At 36.6% G+C, this 18,659-nt stretch overlaps 2 protein-coding genes and 1 non-coding gene across 5 annotated transcripts in view; 2 read left to right on the forward strand and 1 right to left on the reverse strand.

Moving 5' to 3' along the window:
- Nucleotides 1–10,952, forward strand: part of gabrr3a (gamma-aminobutyric acid type A receptor subunit rho3a) — a 28,874-nt gene extending 17,922 nt beyond the window's left edge. The window contains exons 5-11 of the mRNA XM_051683358.1: nucleotides 404–471; nucleotides 1,009–1,232; nucleotides 2,232–2,314; nucleotides 4,376–4,513; nucleotides 4,804–4,956; nucleotides 6,739–6,932; nucleotides 8,974–10,952. Coding sequence (XP_051539318.1) covers nucleotides 404–471; nucleotides 1,009–1,232; nucleotides 2,232–2,314; nucleotides 4,376–4,513; nucleotides 4,804–4,956; nucleotides 6,739–6,932; nucleotides 8,974–9,276 — 1,163 coding nt within the window. The 3' untranslated portion in view covers nucleotides 9,277–10,952. The remainder of the gene's footprint in view (nucleotides 1–403; nucleotides 472–1,008; nucleotides 1,233–2,231; nucleotides 2,315–4,375; nucleotides 4,514–4,803; nucleotides 4,957–6,738; nucleotides 6,933–8,973) is intronic.
- The window catches only part of LOC127432368 (adhesion G-protein coupled receptor G2), a 28,440-nt gene continuing 20,373 nt past the window's right edge, over nucleotides 10,593–18,659 (reverse strand). For all 3 annotated transcript variants that reach the window (XM_051683353.1, XM_051683354.1, XM_051683352.1), the window contains 11 exons: nucleotides 16,301–16,468; nucleotides 15,025–15,147; nucleotides 14,875–14,920; nucleotides 14,664–14,767; nucleotides 14,422–14,543; nucleotides 13,879–14,150; nucleotides 13,684–13,783; nucleotides 12,507–12,790; nucleotides 12,139–12,240; nucleotides 11,451–11,600; nucleotides 10,593–11,119 (listed from right to left, as the gene is read on the reverse strand). In XM_051683353.1, the coding sequence (XP_051539313.1) occupies nucleotides 11,016–11,119; nucleotides 11,451–11,600; nucleotides 12,139–12,240; nucleotides 12,507–12,790; nucleotides 13,684–13,783; nucleotides 13,879–14,150; nucleotides 14,422–14,543; nucleotides 14,664–14,767; nucleotides 14,875–14,920; nucleotides 15,025–15,147; nucleotides 16,301–16,468 (1,575 nt within the window). In that variant the 3' untranslated portion in view covers nucleotides 10,593–11,015. The remainder of the gene's footprint in view (nucleotides 11,120–11,450; nucleotides 11,601–12,138; nucleotides 12,241–12,506; nucleotides 12,791–13,683; nucleotides 13,784–13,878; nucleotides 14,151–14,421; nucleotides 14,544–14,663; nucleotides 14,768–14,874; nucleotides 14,921–15,024; nucleotides 15,148–16,300; nucleotides 16,469–18,659) is intronic.
- On the forward strand, nucleotides 16,789–16,878 carry trnar-ucu (transfer RNA arginine (anticodon UCU)). The gene is given in 2 exon segments: nucleotides 16,789–16,825; nucleotides 16,843–16,878. It is a non-coding gene; the product is annotated as a tRNA-Arg (tRNA).

The following is an 18,659-nucleotide window of genomic DNA, read 5'->3' on the forward strand; positions in this document are numbered from 1 at the left end:
AATATAGATAATTTTTTTATATATACTGTATCATGGTATTAAATGATTACCATAATATTGATGATGGTATTGATGGTACTCCAAGATCAAAGAATGCCATGGTAATAAAATACACATTAGAAACATTGTATTACCAAGGTAACATGTCTTTAAAAAAACAGGGCAGTACCATGGAACTTTTGGGTAATTTTTGTTATTGTTATTGGGCATGTGTGCGATTGTTATTGTCAGGCTAATCCCTGCATATGAACACTAAGATTGAGTTTCATTTCATTTTAGTCCAGATTGGGGAGGACGTCATTCGTGCAGGTTGTTCTCAGAAAACAGCATGATGTTGATAATCACTCCTCAGTCATATGCAATTCGGACACTTTCTTTTCTGTTTTGTGACACCCTGGCTCAGGCTCAGCTATTCCAGTTGGTATTGACGTGCAGGTGGAAAGCATCGACAGCATCTCTGAGGTCAATATGGTGAGTGTCTGCTCTTTTATATATTACTTTTAACCTTTACCCTGTCAGTGAGCTTTGCACGCCAACTTTGCTCAACTCCCATTGCTAGGCATACAGTTCGTCAAGCTTAAATCCTCAACCATTTAAACAAATTGGATACATGACTGAAGCAGAGGGCAAAGGTCAAAACTCTCATGCTACAAAGACTATGAACATGTACCAAATCCATGGACATGTTTATATGGTGCACATATTTTGATGCACTTTTCATACAGGAACATTGTGCAAGAATAACAATATAGAAAGGTCAAAATCTTTTGAAAAAATGTAAAATGCAAATTTGTTTCCAATATAATCTTTGTATTTATGCTGGATTCATAAAATTTTTGCATATACAGAATATATATATATATATATATATATATATATATATATATATATATATATAAACTTTTATACCACTTTTGCAAAAGTTTTGATTTAATTTTTGTGATTGGTTTAAAGGAGTGGCTTATTCAGACAAAATAAATGACAAAATATTTTGTGTCTTTTGTATAGGACTTTACCATGACATTGTACCTTAGACATTACTGGCAGGATGACAGACTAGCTTTCCCTTCCAGCAACAACAAAAGCAGAACGTTTGACGCTCGGCTGGTGAAAAAGATCTGGGTGCCCGACGTCTTCTTTGTTCACTCCAAGCGTTCTTTCATTCATGACACCACCATGGAAAATATCATGCTCAGAGTCTACCCAGATGGAAACATTCTTTACAGTGTCAGGTACCATGAGAGCCATTTTAGTGAAACCAGATGGTTTTGAAAGGGTGTGAAACCCAAGTAATTTCCCTGCAGCATTTCCATGTGTTTTCAAGTTTTGCAGGAGAGTAAATGGGTTTTTTTTTTCTTGTTTTTTTTTTTTCAAAAAGCTATTTTATTGCTGCTCTTTACTTTTTAAGATATAGGATTAAGAATTTGTTGTGAAGTGCTTAAGGGAATAATTTTAAATCACGTGGAACACAAAAGGAGAATTTTTAAATCTTTTCAACAAATGCCTGGTCATAGTAATGCCATGGACGGCTTTCATTACTGTCCACCTTCTCCGTGTTTATATCAGCGCCACCCACTCTCCCACAATCAGAGACATGGGAGAATAGGGTGGCGGACTAAGCGAACGGGGCCCCCCTGGGAGTTGTGGGTCTCTGGGCTTCAGCCCGTGTACACCCGTGCATTGAATGCGCCCCTGGCTGTAGATTCTTCAAAGATTCATTTTTTTGTTTTCCACAGAATAACAGCTTACAGGTTTGGGATGACATAAAGGTGAATGAAAAATGACAGAATTTCTTTTTTGGGTGAACTATTTCTTTGAAATAAGAATTAATCACTCTCTAAGACGTGATATACTATATATATAAAATGTAACAGGCATTTGAATCACACTAAGGGACCAAATTCCATTTGTTTACTTTAACTGACAGATGAGGTGTGGCTTTCTTTTAATGGCTTGTAAACTATAGTTCAAAAGATTTTTTTTCCAAGACGTACCCAAGAAGTTCCTACGAAGTTCCTATACTGCAAGTGAAGGCTTGTGTATGTTGGCAGGTGTGACTGAGCTAATTCATGTGTAGGATCAGTTTTCAGTTGAACACTGCACGCATTCTTTTCATGTTTTAATGTTTCCAAAAGCAAAATGTCACATGTCACATGGATTTAAAGGGACATTTTTTAAGTGATTTCTTAAGGCTGTGCTTTAGACAGAAGTGTGTGAATTGTGAATTGCAGAATCACAGTGACGGCTCTCTGCTCTATGGACTTCAGCAGGTTTCCACTTGACACACAGAACTGCTCTCTAGAGCTGGAGAGTTGTGAGTATTACAGTCTGTGAGAGAGTGAGAGTGTGTATGTGTGTGGGCATGTAGAGCATGAAAACACTGAACAGTAAGTACTGTCAACACAGTAAAAGGAAGTAATTAGTCAAAACTCTACACTCCCACTATACCTCTAAATGTCAGTGTGATTACAGTGATGAAAAAATATGCACTGATATGTGAAAGGAATAGTTCACCCAAAAAGGAAAATTCTGTTCCTAACCCATGAAAATGTAATTCCAAAACCGTATGACTTTCTTTTGTGGAAAACAAAAGGAGAAATTTTGAAGAATGTTCCAGATGCTCTTTTTCATACAATGAAAGCATGCATTCACAAAGGGCTGTCAAGCTCCTAAAAGCATCATTTAAGCACTACATAAGTAATCTAGGATGGTCTTTTTTAGTCATACAATAGCTTTGTTTGAAGGACAGACTGACATTTTACTCGTTTTGTTTACTACAAATCTTTATCTACACAGTAGCTATCAAAACTCATTTGCACTTTCGCATATTTGATTATTAAGGTCATAAACGGTTTAAGCATAAACAGATCGGCACATGCACATAGTTTTTTGCCCATTACCTTTACTGCCATTCTTATTGGCTTATCCAATGTGCGCAAGTGTTGTGTGCATGACTGTTTACATTTGATGTCAAAAGCAGAGAATAAATCGATGATTTCAGATCTCATGTAAACTTGGTATTCGCGCATTGTTGGATTTTGAATTAGCTGATATTTGGTATCAAAAGGGAAAGTCCAATAAAAAAAAAAAAATGCTCTCATCATTTACACACCCTCATGCCATCCCAGATGTGACTTTCTTTCTTCTGCTGAACACAAATATTTTAAGAAGAATATCTCAGGTCTATTGGTCCATTCATTGCAAGTAAATGGTAGCTAGAACTTTGAAGCTAAAAAAAGCACATAAAGGCAGCATAAAAGTAATCCACGAGAATCTGATGGTTTCATCCATGTCTTCAGAAGCCATATGATAGGTGTGTGTAAGAAACAGATCAATATTTAAGTCCTTTTTTACTATAAATGTCCACTTTTACTTTCACATCCACGTTCTTCTTCTGTTTTTGGCGATTCGCATTCTCATGTATTTCGCCACCTAATGGGCAGGGGGAGAATTTATAGTAAAAAAGGACTTAAAAATTATGTTTCTCATCCACACCTATAATATCACTTCTGAAGACATGGATTGAACCACTGGAGTCGTATGGATTACTTTTATGCTGCCTTTATATGCTTTTTGGGCTTAAATTTCTTGCCACCTACAGAGCTGAGATATTTTTCTAAAAAATATTTGTTTGTGTTCAGCAGAAGAAAGAAAGTCATACACATCTGGGATGGCATGAGGATAAGTAAATGATGAAAGACTTTTAATTTTGTGGTGAACTATTACTTAAATAGCATTTTACTGTGCATGCAAATATGCGAATACTGAATATGCACTTGTGCGAATAAGATTTGAGAGCTATTGCAGAGAGGAAGATTTTCAGTGAATATAGATTTTGAATATGGTACACAAGTCATATTGCCTACTTTTATGGTGCTTTTTTGGAGCCTGACAGTTACTACATGCTTTTATTGTATGAAAAAAGCAGCATGCACATTCTTCAAAACTTCCTTTTGTGTTCAGATTTGGAATTACCTGAGGGTGAGTATATAATGACAGAATTTTCATTTTTGGGTGAACTATCCCATGTGTTTATGGCTTGGAATTGGTATATCATCAAATCTATATCATAAAGAGTTTCAGTCATATTTAATGTGCTTCATACAGGCATAATTGTTGCAGAAATACACATTGTGCAAAGACACACACATATAAATGCACAAATGCAGTTCACTTTATCACATGACCACACATCTCTGTCTCTTTCACAAACATATAAATTTGCATGGATCTCAGTTTCAGAGGAGAGATAATGGAGCTTGTCTTGAGGCTCTGTGCTCTCTCCTCTGAGGGATGCTGCCCATGTATCTTCTAAGAGAGTTTGCTGTCTTATGACTACCGACTCCCCTTCCCCCGTGTTTTTGCTCTCTTGAAGACGCGTACAATGAGAACGACCTCATGCTCTATTGGAAGAATGGGAACAATTCATTAAGGACTGAAGAGATTGCACTCTCGCAGTTTTTTATTGAAGAATTCCACCCTTCCTACGGGCTAGCCTTCTACAGCAGTACCGGTATGTGTGCTTCACTTCACTTCCTTCTGCATCCATTTATTACCATAATGTCATGTGCTTTATCGTAGCAAACCTACATAGAGCCAGGAGAATGAGAAATCCCAGATTTTCTGGCTTGGGTATATCTAACTCTGCTGCATTCTGCTCTTTCTATCTTGTTTTCCAGTTGTAATATGCAAGCACCCCTATCCCAAAGTATTAAATCTTTCTTTCTTTTCTTTCTTTTCTTTCTTTTATTTTTCTTTCTTTCTTTATCTGTTCTCAATGGTCTTGTGCTTTCTCTCTCTCAGGCTGGTATAACAGGCTGTACATAAACTTCATCCTCAGGAGGCACATTTTTTTCTTCATGCTGCAAACATACTTTCCGACAATGCTAATGGTCATGCTTTCCTGGGTGTCATTCTGGATAGACAGGAGAGCTGTCCCAGCTAGAGTCTCTCTAGGTAAACGTTTGAGTGTAAAATATGCCTAACAAGGAGCAAGATAATGCAGTCTGTTATAAACTTTATAAATTAATTTAAAAGTGACTGCAGTTCAGATAGATCTGTAACAATAATTATCTTCCCTCTCCAGGAACAAGCTCAGACTGGTTTAGAGAGAATAGAATTAAATAACCTTGAAAACACCTAGATACTCAGGCCGTCAGGCTTTAGACAACCAGAAAGTTCCTCTTTTCACACAGGTTGATGACATCACAGCACATGCCCAAAAGAGGCAAGCATTGAGACACAATGCTGTGGTTTATCAACAGAATGAAAGGAGTCCCCTGCCATGTTTTCCTGTGGGTTTTCTCTTAAGACAAACAATACAGAAATGTTGAAATCTACACTGTGTATTGTGAGAATTTTGGTATTTACATAAGGTTTCAAATTAAAATGAGGGAATAGTTTTGATTTGTAAAGCAAAGTACAACAGAAAGAAACTTGATGCAGGAAGAAAAATAAAAGAGCATTGTGACACAGCCTAATCTATATATATATAAAAAAAAAAAGATAATAAAAAAAAAGAAAGAAATGTTTGACAATTGTTGTCCCATAATATGGGTTTCTTCAATCATTGTCATTTTTGCCACTGATAAGGTTAAAGGGATAGTTCACCCAAAAATGAAAATTATCTCATCATTTACTCACCCTCAATGCAAGTGAATGGTGACCAGAACTCAAAACACATGAAGGCAGCATAAAAGTAATCCATAAGACTCCAGTGGTTAAATCCATATCTTCTGAAGCGATATAAGTGTGGGTGAGAACAATATTTTAGTCCTTTTTTTTTTTTTTTACTTAAATCTCCACCTTTGACCAGCCCGAACCAGTAGGTGGCTGAATGTGGAAGTGAAAGTGTAGATTTAGAATACATTTACTTTTATGCTACTTTTATGTCCTTTTAGGAGCTTCAAAGATTTGGTCACCATTTACTTGTATTGTATGGCCCTACAGAGCTGATATTTTCTTCTAAAAATCTTTGTTAGTGTTTTGCAGAAGAAAGAAAGTCATACACATCTGGGATGGCATGAGGGGGAGTAAATGATGAGAGAATGTTCAGTTTTGGATGAACTATTCCTTTAAATTCAGTTCATTATAATTACTGTGGGGATACAATGAATCAAATGAGTATTTGCAAGAGGAAATTAAGGTTGCAAAACTCTTTAGAAATTTACTCTTCAACAAACCCAAATGAACAATGAGTCCCTTAAAAGACTTCTTGGTAAAGCTGACTTTGGTGACATTTCAGTACTTGAGTGTTCCTGTAACTCAACTGCTAAAGCACTGGGTCAAAGTCGATTCCCAAGAAACACACATACTGATAAAATGTATACCTTGAATTTAAGTTGCTTTGAATGAAAACATCTGCGAAAGGCATAACTGTAAACATTACACTGCTATTCTGCTTCCAAGATCTGTTTAAGATTTTAGGCACAGGAATATTTGAGCCCACACAATGATATTGTCACTACAACTCATGAAATAACTGAAAGAAGTTTTAGAACTAGATCTGGTAACTGGTTAAAACCAGTCACTAAACATGTTAGTTGGAGAGAACTCAGTTTTGTTAATAGCTTGTGTTTCCTTTTTTAATTTGTTCAGTTATGTAATACTGATGCAAACCTTCTCTGCTTTGAACTTACTCTAAATATATTGTGCCTGTTGCAACCCTTTCTTACTAACCCTATCTTCTTTCTCTTTCTTGCCCCTTCTATCTCTCTCTCTTTTGATCTTCTACTACAGGAATCACAACTGTGTTGACCATGTCTACTATAATTACGGGTGTCTCGGCATCCATGCCTCAGGTGTCTTACGTGAAGGCGGTGGACATCTACCTTTGGGCCAGTTTCCTATTCGTTTTCCTGTCGGTCATCGAATACGCTGCTGTGAACTACTTCACCACCGTGGAAGAGATGAAGAAACTTGAGAAAGGAAAGGTTAGTGTCAGGGTCATGCATTGGAGTCATGGGCTTTATGGGTCAGAATGAGAGAATAGGAGATCTGGTTATCATAAATGAGATATAGCCTAATATTTGCTTTGGTTACCATGGCCAAGACTGAACATTCAATTTTAAGCTACATGTCGCCCCCTGTAGTAATTTTTAGGTTACACACAATTATTGTCCTCACATATAAAATTTGCCTGCTTTGGTACTTAGTACTTAGTTCATGCTAAAACCTATGGTAAACATAGTTTCTGCTGAAATACTTTGAATACTACAGCTTTTGTTGCTACAATAAGCAAATAAGTAAACAGATGTCTGGACACTGATACTACAGCTCTAAACTTTATTTGAACAAATAGGTCTTGCCTGAGCTTTAATATCAATGTGCTGGACCGCTATTCCTTTTTTTCAATTTTGTTGCGGTTTGTTCTGCAAATGTACCCAACTTGGGTTAGAATGTGCACATTTACCCAAAACTTATCCAAAATTGTCATCAAATAAAGTCATTAAGCAAAATTACACAAAGGGCTCTATTTTCGTGAGCAAAGCACACTGCTACACGCTACGACCGTGCAAAACGACATATCCAATTTTCGTGAGAGTGCTAATTCTAATTCATTGGTTAAAGTTATTCAATATAAGCGCACAACTAATTTGTGAAATTTATTTCAAATTAACATAATTCATCAGTGAACATTAAATAAATTTAATTGGGGGACATTATTCCAAATAAATGTACAACTCATCAGTGAATGATATTTCCAATAAACACACAATTCATTGGTAAATATTTTTCCAAATAAATACATTACATTAGTGAACGTTAAACGCACAATTAATGGGTGAAAGTTGTTGCAGATAAATGCACAATTCATTGGTGAACATTTTTCCAAATAAACACAATTTATCGGTGAATGTTATTCCACAAAAATACATTTCATTAGTGAACATTAAAAGCACAATTTAGCGGTGAAAGTTATTCCAAATAACTGCACAATTCATCTGTGAAAGTTATTAAAAAATAAACACACAATAATTAATTTGTGAACTTAATTCCAAATAAAGCACAATTTATCAGTGAACGTTATTCCAAATAAATGCACAATTCATTGGTAAACATTACTCCAAATAAACACACTTTTCATCTGTGAAAGTTATTCCAAATAAACAATTCATCGGTGAACGTTATTCCAAATAAACGCTCAATTCATCAGTGAATAAATAAACATAATTCATCGGTTAAAATTATTCCAAATAAATACATTTCATTGGTAAATGTTATTTCAAATAAACACACAATTCATCGGCAAATGTTATCCCAAATAAATACATTTCATCGGTCAACGTTTTTCCAAATAAATGCACAATTTATTGGTGAAAGTTATACCAAATAAACACACAATTAATTTGTTAACTTTATTCAAAATAAATGAACAATTCAACTGTTAGCATTATTCCAAATAAATAAATTTTATTGGTTAAAGTTTGCTCAATTCATTGGTAAACATTACTCTAAATAAACACACAATTCATTAATGAATGTTATTCCAAATAAATGTTTAATTCATTGGTAAAAGTTATTTAAAATAAATAAATGTTATTGGTGAATGTTATTCCAAATAAACCCACAATTTCTTGGTAAACATTATTCCAAATAAAATATTTGTCTTCTGAATATTTTTATTAAAAATTTTTAACATGCTCCTTCTCTGAAATGACTTTCCTTTTCGGCTGATGTCACATTTCCCCCAACTTTTAAACCCCTCCCCTCCAACCACCTGGTTCCATTCTGGTAATGCACACTTCTCACATTCCAATCAATATCTGAACAATAAAATCAAGTCTCCAACCACATTTTGTCTTGTTAGATATCCTGTTTCACTCAGAAATACGACATGTTACAGAATAAAATGGGCTGCAAACAGCGTTTCATGTTGATTTTAATGTATAATTTACAGCATTACATTGTGTTGTACTCAAAAGACATTTACTTTTTTTATTATTATTTATCTTTTCTCTTTTCTAAAAAAAGCTCCCAGTTTCCTACGACGCAACCCAGGCTATGGCATATGATGGCTGTTTTCATGATGATATTGACGTTTCACCTTTCCCTGTACTCCCAACAACACCCAGCACGATGCGAACAATCCCACCCAGGGCCTCATCCATCGAACCGCCCCCCACTGAAGGCACCAGACTCCGGAGGAAGCGTTCAGTCCGCCACAACATCAGATTCATAATGAGCAATAGCTACATGATTGACTCATATTCTAGAATCCTCTTTCCAGTTGCATACCTTCTCTTCAACATCATCTACTGGTGTATCTACTCCTGATTGTCGTATAGTTTGTCTTTTTCCTGACAAGTCAATGTAAAAAGTCCAGGATGAGCCTACTGTTAGCGCACAAGATAATTTGAAGTTTAATACTGAACTTTGGGCCCGTGATGGCTATCAAACACTTAAGCTCGGGCAAGAAGCACAAGTGGCCTGAGAAAGTGGACCATGTTGATCTTCTCAGAGACATCATGTTTGTACAGTTGCTCTGAAGAGGCCTAAAATGTTCAATTCCTCTTTGGATCTGGAGGTCTTTTGTCTTAAATGTTCCAAACGAATGTTTGGGAGGAGACTATTCATCTTGTCCTGACAACCACAGTGCTATGGATGTATAAATAGCTGCTTACCTCACTTCTGTGACATTTCTCATGGAATACATCCACCACCCCAAGTCCAGCTTTATCTTCTGTAATTAATTAGGTCCGAAAGGAGGAACTCAACTTGGGTGTCTTTCTCATACCATCCCTTATGTGAGACCAAGGCTACCTGCTTTATCATGTTCTAGATATACATGTGAACCCTGATGTGAACATACAGATGAGTTAAAGTGTAAGATAAACCAATGAATTGTAATGATGGAACAACCCAACTGCTAGTCTCGCATAGTTAAGTAATAATAATAATAATTCCTTATATTTATATAGCGCTTTTCTAGGCACTCAAAGCACTTTACATAGTATAGGGCGAATCTCCTCCACCACCACCAGTGTGCAGCATCCGCCTGGATGATGCGACGGCAGCCATAGTGCGCCAGTACGCTCACCACACACCAGCTATTGGTGGAGAGGAGAGAGTAGAGTTATACATTACCAATTAATGGATGGGGATTATTAGGAGGCCATGATTGATAAGAGCCAGTGGGGGGAAATTTGGCCAGGACACCAGGGTTACACCCCTACTCTTTACGAGAAGTGTCCTGGGTTTTATAATGACCACAGGGAGTCAGGACCACGGTTTAATGTCTCATGCGAACGACGGTAGCATCCCTTCCAGCAGCAACCTTAGTTTTCCCAGGAGGTCTCTCATCCAGGTACTGGCCAGGCTCAACTCTGCTTAGCTATAGTGGGCAACCACTATAAGTCACTGTTGGCAAAAGTCCAGTTCACATTACAATTCTATGGTCAATGAAAAACAGATGTGTGTAAGTTTTGTGTATGAAACCCCTTGCATGTGTGTTTGTGTGCTGGTATAAAAATAAAAAAAATCAATCAGGCACTCCACAGCTTTTTTTGTTTGTTTTGTTTTGTTATATATAATTGCAAATTATATAATTGTAAATTATCATTCTGAAAATACAAAAATAAAATATACATAACTTGAGTATTCCAGACTCGGATATATTTATAAAATAATCATCAAAGTTCACTGAAAAACAGCATATAAGCAAAATAATTACATACACAATTTGACAGTGCTAATTGTTCACAGAAAGCTATTGGATCAGCCCTAAACCATCCCATATGTTCTGTCTTGTTTTTTTTGTTTTTTTTTGCCTTGCTATCATTATTGGTTTAAAAGGTTTTTAGTTGCTGTGGTAGCTTTGTTATTTAACTGCTTTGATTAAAGTGCTTCAATAATTAAAATCTTTTCTGTTGTATATACAAATATCAATACTTTATGTAAATACCAGTCAAACACAGAGTCTTGTTAGAAAAAAAAACATACACACTTTACAACACACACATGAAAGTACACCTGTGCTGATACAGTAGGAATGACTGTGGTTATGATCAGTTAATTCAGTATGATCTTTGATTCCGGTAGTGGCCGTTGATCTCACTCAAAACCATGCCTGAGCTGGGCTCTTCTGATGCTGTTATTATCCTATCGTCCATTGGGTTGCCTACAATCACAGACAGACAAATAACTCAAAGCACCTTAATGCAATTTTGCACATCTGTTGCAATAGAACCTGTCAAATCTAGTTTAGCCAATGTAGAAAAAAATCATAATTGGATGTTTTAATATGTCCATATTTAGTTTTACATAAAAGCATCTGACTAAAACAGAAAGAGTGGAACAGAATGTGGGAAAGAGTTGTGCAACAGTTAAAGGTTGGCTTACATAACCTGCTGTTTCAAATTTGAATTTCAGGTAATAACTTTATGCAGTCAAATACACTGCTGAGTAACACTGTATTATGAAGTGAAGCCAGTTTAGCCGGTAATACTCACTGATGCCCATTGGCATGTCACATGTCACGCTGTCATTGTTCAGAAAAGAGGAGCTAGAATTACTGGACCGAGCCGAGTGTGAAGAACGGAACATAGACGTCCTTTTCATGGAGGCTTTTTTAATCATCTGAGTTGCTGTGCGACTCCATTCTTGTGTGAAATAAAGTAAGGTGCAGTGTGATTATCGTATTCAAAAAGTAAAATAAAAACTAAAAAGCAAACTAAATGAAATATTTTTGTTAACTATCATTATTAGAAAAACTAAAAATAACCTAAAATAGATTTTTTGACTCTTGCTAAAATAAAATAAAATAGTTTAAATTCAAATTTGAAAACTTTACAACCCATATTCTTAAAAAAATTAATAAAATGAAACTAGATAGTGATTACTCTAAACGGCGATGAGAAATGTAATGGTGTTAAACACATTTAACTTACTATATCAGTAAACATCCATAAAATAATACAACTTAAATAATAAACTAAACCAAAACTAGAAAACATTGAAAAAATGAAAACCAAGTCATAGATGGAAAACTAACACAAAAAAAAATAAAAATGTTTTTTAAATAATGTAGAATTTTTTTTTTTTTAACTATAATAACCCTAGTAAGGTTAAATATAAACTGTTTGTCACAAAAACAAAGTCAGAGGTGCACACACACATGACCCTGCAAAAGCCTTGTACCTGAGTTCTCTGCCAGTCTCAGTCTGCCACAACACAGGTATGTTCTCCATTGACGTCTGACATTCTCTTTCATAGCACAGTGGAACACAAAGATGAAGAATCCTGTGAGGGGACAGGCACATTCTAATGTCAACATTCCAACAGCACAGAATGCTTAAAATAAGCATTGGAATTCATTCAAAAAAATAAATTCTGACAGTGATTGAATAATATGAAACCAATTAAAGCAGCGACTTAAAAGCAACCAAATAGAATTTCAGAAGAGATTTCAGCAATGTCACAAATTGTTCTTAGGGTAAATAGGGTAAATTTTGACTTCAGGTTGTCTTCAAAAATGGTATAGGGCATGTATGCAAATTGGGACTTACCTTGTAAAGTGTTAAAAATGGCAAACAGGTACATGAAGGCCAGGTTAACAGGACCCCAGGCAAAGAAAGCGAAGCCCCAGGTGAGACCCAAAAGCACAGTGAGTCCAGTAACACTGCACATCTCTTGCCAGCCACTGCGATTCTGCACATTGTGAGGGTTCTGCTTCTTAATGCGACACAGCTGGATCATCACCACAATAAACATGATGACATTCAGCAGGAAGACAAGACAGAAGTACGCCACCACAGCGACATAAAAGGCAATGTCGTTTTTTATCCAGCAGCTGTGTGGGTAGAAAGAATTTTTTTTTTTTTTTTTTAAAGAATAGTTCCCAAAAATGAAAATTCTCTCATCATTTTGTCACCAGATGTGTATGGCTTTCTTTCTTCTGCTGAACACAAATAAAGATTTTTAGAAGAATATTTCAGCTCTGTAGGTCCCATTATGCAAGTGAATGGGTACTAAAACTTTGCTCCAAAAGAACATAAAGGCAGCATAAAACTATTCCATACGACTCCAGTGGTTTAATCCATATCATAAAAATCCATATAACAGATCAATATTTAAGTCCTTTTTTACTATCAATTCTCCTCCCTGCCCAGTAGGTGGCGATATGAACGAAGAATGTGAATCGTCAAAAACAAAAAAAGAAGAATGTGAAAATGAAAGTGGAGATTTATAGTAAAAAAGGACTTAAATATTGATATGTTCCTCACCCACACTTATCATATCGCTTCTGAAGACATGGATTTAACCACTGGAGTCATCTGGATTAATTTTATGCTGCCTTTATGTGCTTTTGGAGCTTCAACATTTTGGTACCCATTCAGTTGCATTGTATGGACCTACAGAGCTGAGATGGCCCTCCCTTTTCCAACTGCCTTTTTCTAGCAATACCAAGTAGCAAATCTTGGTTTTCGGCTGTGACGTACACCAAAGGTGATTGGCTATTTAAAAAAAGGAAAAGCCCTTTGATATGTCCCACCCCAATTTTCTGTTTAAATAAGAAATACATTAAAACAGGAAAGAAAACTGTGCTCATCAAGCCATTTCTTGGGATCTTTAATATATTATTCCCATTGTGCTTTGATTTAGAGCTGAATAATAATTATTCGTAGAATATTAATGATAAATTGAAATTAATATAAATGTATATTATAGTAAATTTTTACTCACAAATCATCTGTCGTACCATCCGCAAACTTTGCGTATGACACAAGGCCATAGTTGTCTTTGTCAATGGCAATGACGATTATGACTACAATGAGTGGAATGCCTTTAAAGAAACAAAACATTATGAGCTCATTAGACTTGAAAAAGACAATAATATGAACTGAAATTAACAAGTGCTTTAACAAATCAGCCACATACCCCAACCAGCAAGTCCCATCTTGATCATGAAGCGGGGGATATAGGTGTTGAACACCTTAACAAGGGCTAGGTACATGTGGACGGCCTCCAGTGCCATCCAGGTGAAGGATGCCAGGAGGAAGTAGTGCAAGAAGAAGGCAGTTGAGATACAAAGGCCTAAAGCATACGGGTACAGAGCCAGCCACGCATCTAACAGGAACACCAGGTTTAGCAGCAGCAAGGCTAAACACAGCTGAATAAGGATCTTAGATGGGATGTCTTTGCGTAGTTTACTATAGAGAGTTAAAAACAGATACCAATTGAAACAAGTACAAACATACAGTGGCCCCAAAAGTCTTTGGGACATTTAAGTTGCACTTGAAATGTCTGAATATCGTTGCATTCAATACAAAATATCAAACCAATTATGCAAGTGATGCTCAAATTATACTACATGAAATAATAATACTATCCTATAAAATATCAAATTGAATAGATTTTTTTAGGTCAATTAAAAGTAAGTTAAATGGTAAAGCAATTTTAATTGGTCAGAGGGATTCATACCCGAAAGCCAGATAAGTAAGCAGGGTGATGGACAGGAAAATAGCCGAGATGCCACAGCCGATGTATGTGATGTATGTCAGGATTATGCTCTGCTGGGCATTTATGGGAGTCTTGGAAATGTCCTGTCAAGCAAGATTTAACCAAACAGCAATTATAACATTTCAAAGAAACAAAATGTCATCCTAAACATGCATTTGTCATGATGAGGTCTAGAAAATGAATCAAAATGGGCTGTAACTCACAAGCAGAATGCCGAAGCTGGTAAGGTGATTACAACCACACTGCGTTTCTTCAGAAGATGAGTTAATCACACGGCACCCTTGAGAATTCCAGCCACCTGAGCCACCTGTGAACAGATAACCGAGGGTCAGAACGCACAAATACAAACCAAAAAAAAACAAAACAGATTTTGAGTCTGTGGTTAACAAGAGAACTTTAAAATGCAACAAATACCATTTAAGCCAAAGTCCCAGAATACACAGGAAGCTACATAGTTAGCCTGTTGAGGGAGAAATAGAAGAGTAAGACAAGAAAACAACATTTTATTATGTTTTTTTAAACATTTGATTAATTCTGAAAAACATAAAGGTTGTTTCTATTGACCGGAATGGGCTCTGTGTTCTTCAGGGTTATCACCACCTCCTTCTGCAGACCTGAGATGCTCACATTACCCACACTGGTACTTAGAATCCCGCTATTTAGTTTACGTTGATCAAGTGCTTTGTCCTGCAGAGAAACACAAAAAAGAGCTCAGAGATGCTTATATTAATACTAATACTAATGCTAATGCTAATAAAAATAATAATACTAATGCTAATAATAATGCTAATGATAATAATAATAATAATATTCTATAATAATACAATAATAATAATAATAATAATAATATATAACAATACAATAATAATAATAATAATAATAATAATAATAATAATAATAATGATTATGAAAATACTACTATTACTACTACTACTAATAATAATACTTTCAATTGTATAGCATTCAAAAAGCAGCTCAAAGTGCCTCACATGTATAAAAGTATAACAGAAAAAGAAATCATAAACAATAATGCACAAATAAAAACATTAAAACAAGACTGACAATATAGGCATTTATATTATTAATATTAATTTAAAAAAAAGAGACTTTTTTTCTTTTTCCTTTTTTTTTTTAAAGAACCTTAAAATATCCTAATCAAAATCTATCTTAAGATGCCTTCAGAAGCTTTTTAAAAATGTGAATGCATAAAAACAAAAAAACATATCACGCATGACAATAAAAACAACATTTTAGGCTAATTTTTTTAAAAAGAGCCTTTTCTTAAGACTTAAGAAAGCTTTTTAAAAATGTGAATGCTTGAAGCTTGACCAATTCATGACACTGCTTTAATTGTAATTCATTCAAATAAAGCTTCTTGTATAACACAATATCTAGTAATACAAGCAGATCCTGTTTTGAGATGATGTTTTAGATAGATAACTTTTAATGTCTCATAGATCATATTAATTCATACCAAGCCATTCAGCTCTCTTAAATATGCCACTCTGAGACACAATGCATGACCAGTGCCATCTTAAAGGGATAGTTCAACCATGCAACACAAAAGGAGGTGTTAGCCAGAATGTTAGCCTCAGTCACCATTCACTTTCATGGCATCTTTTTTCCATACAATGAAATTGAATGGTGAGTAAGGCTGACATTCCGCCTAACATCTCCTTTTTTGTTCCATGGAAGAAAGAAAGTCAGGCAGGCTTGGAACAATATGATGGTGAGTAAATGTTGACAGAATTTTCATTTCTGGGTGAACTATGCCCTCCCATCATACTAATGGTTTAAGTTAAAGGATCACTTTCTGTTTATCAGAATGAGGGGCACTGACCTGGAAAAAGGTGCTCTTTTGGTAGTAGTTGAACTGGACTCTGGATGCGAGCTGCTGGTCTTGTGCAGTAAGGTTCTGTGTCAGGGAGGCAGGGAGAGTAATCGAGCCCAGAGGAGTAGAGCGGACCTGACCCACAACATCTTTCTGCTGTGTGAATTCCCTACGGATCTATGGTATCAAACAGAGCATAACCAAATCAGGTATATTACACATATACTATAAGTAGTGTGGCCAGACGTCCCGTTTTTCCCAGGACAATCCCGTATTTAAGCACTTTTTCTAGTTTTCTAGGCAAATGTTATGGCAATCCGGCACGAGCATGGTGGTTTTCATGCCTATATCCTAACCCTAACCTAACCTAACCTACCCTAACCCTAACCTAACCCTAACCCTAACTGACTGTGCACAACCAGGCCTGGGCCCTTTATTGGACCCAGGCCTTGGATTTTACATTTTCCTATCCCACACACAACAATGCACACAATGTGGGCTCTGTGGCGCAATGGATAGCGCATTGGACTTCTAAATTTCAAAATGTGGCCATTCAAAGGTTGTGGGTTCAAGTCCCAACAGAGTCACTGCCTTAGTCATTTTGCTAAGCTCACTTGGCCAACGAACAAGTCTATCTGACCACCAAAACTCTTTTCTCAAACAAACACTTTCATCCTCTCAATAGCATGGCCTATTCCTTGATCTGATGACCTCCCATGGAGACTTTGCAGCAGAAGGTGCTGCGGCTCAGTTGGTTAAAGTGCCTGTTTAGTAAACAGGAGGTCATGGGTTCAAATCCCAGCAGTGCCTTTATAGTGTGTTGTGGCCACCGAGTCTAGTCCCGACTTATTCTGAAGAAATTGTTTTGTTCCGTATTTCCCCTCTCCTAAAATTTCTCTATTGCCTATGTGGCTTTCTCAGTCACGTGAGTATTCTAATCAAAGGTAGCCAAGGACACGGCTTGTAAATCACTGTGTGTTATTTGAAGTACGTGATTGGATTAAACTATCCAATCACAATCCCCTATCAATAGACGTCCAGTTAGTGAAATAATTGAAGAGTCAGTCTGAAAGAGCACACAGATGAAATTGCGACTGGATAAATGTCAAGCAAGCATGCATGTACATTTAATGAGGATCTTCAAAAAGAGTTTACATTTCTAAAAATGGAGTCACAGACAGAGCCTAGTAAAGTGTGGTGTGAGATTTGTGGAGCTCGCTTTTCCATCGCCCATGGAGGCCGCACCGACATCGCGCAGCATGTTCATACAAAAAAGCATGTGGATGCTGCTAAAAGTAAGTGTGCCACACCAAGTGTTAGCAATTTATTTGTGAAGCAAAGTTCTGAATCTGACAAGGTGCATGCAAGAGAAGGATTTTTTTGCTTATCATTCTTTCGTGCACGGCCATAGTTTTCAGTCGGCTGACTGCACTACGAAATTGATCAAGAAATTGTATGATCCAAAATTTTCTTCTGCCTGCACCAAATCTGAAGCTGTAATGTACTTCAGAAATTACTGCAGCATGGCAACACACGTTTCCTCTCTCTTGGTCCAGTTCTCAAAAGAATACTACACATTTTCAATGGTCTGCGTGCATACTTTCTGACTCAAGAAAAATGCCCAAGTTTCTAAGAGACATTTTCAGCGATCCTTGCACTAAACTTTGGATTGGCTTCGCATTCATGCAAACAGCCACTTTTAACCATGTGCTGGAGATAGTAGAGCAAGACCACATATCAGACACAGTAGTAGTTTTGCACATTCATGACCTGAGAAAAGTCTTGCAGGCCAGGCTGGAGGAATCATTCATACCCTCTGACATTAAAAAGCATTTGGATGCCCTGGTTGAAGCTGGTGACATGCGAGCGGATTATTTCTTTTGTTCAGCGAGAAACTTTTATTCAGCATCAGTGGATTACCTCCAAAATTGGAGCCGCTCATTGGAGAACACAGAAAAACTTGAGTGGGCCCTACTGAGAGACATCCCAGAGTTGAAAGACATTCAGAGCAGCCTCGAACACTTCTACTCCAGAATCCCCGCTCTCAGTTTGATTGACGAAAACATGCTCTTGGATGAGTGGGCTTGCGCGAGAAACATTGTCACTCATAGCCTCACTGAGTGGAACATGAACAAGACAGCCGTGTCTGAGAGATGGACAGACATTTTTCGTGAGATGGAGAGCAAGACCATCAACTTCAGAGTCTTAGCCAAGGTCGTGGAGTTTGTTTTATGCCTGCCTGGGACATCTGCATCTGTGGAGCGTGTGTTCTCATTAATGAACGCAGCATGGACACCGGATAAATCTCAACTTAGTGTAACAGTCATGAAGGCAATGCTTCTCATACATCTTAATTTTGGACTGGAAA

Source organism: Myxocyprinus asiaticus, chromosome 42, assembly GCF_019703515.2.
Source record: "Myxocyprinus asiaticus isolate MX2 ecotype Aquarium Trade chromosome 42, UBuf_Myxa_2, whole genome shotgun sequence".
Taxonomy (NCBI): domain Eukaryota; kingdom Metazoa; phylum Chordata; class Actinopteri; order Cypriniformes; family Catostomidae; genus Myxocyprinus; species Myxocyprinus asiaticus.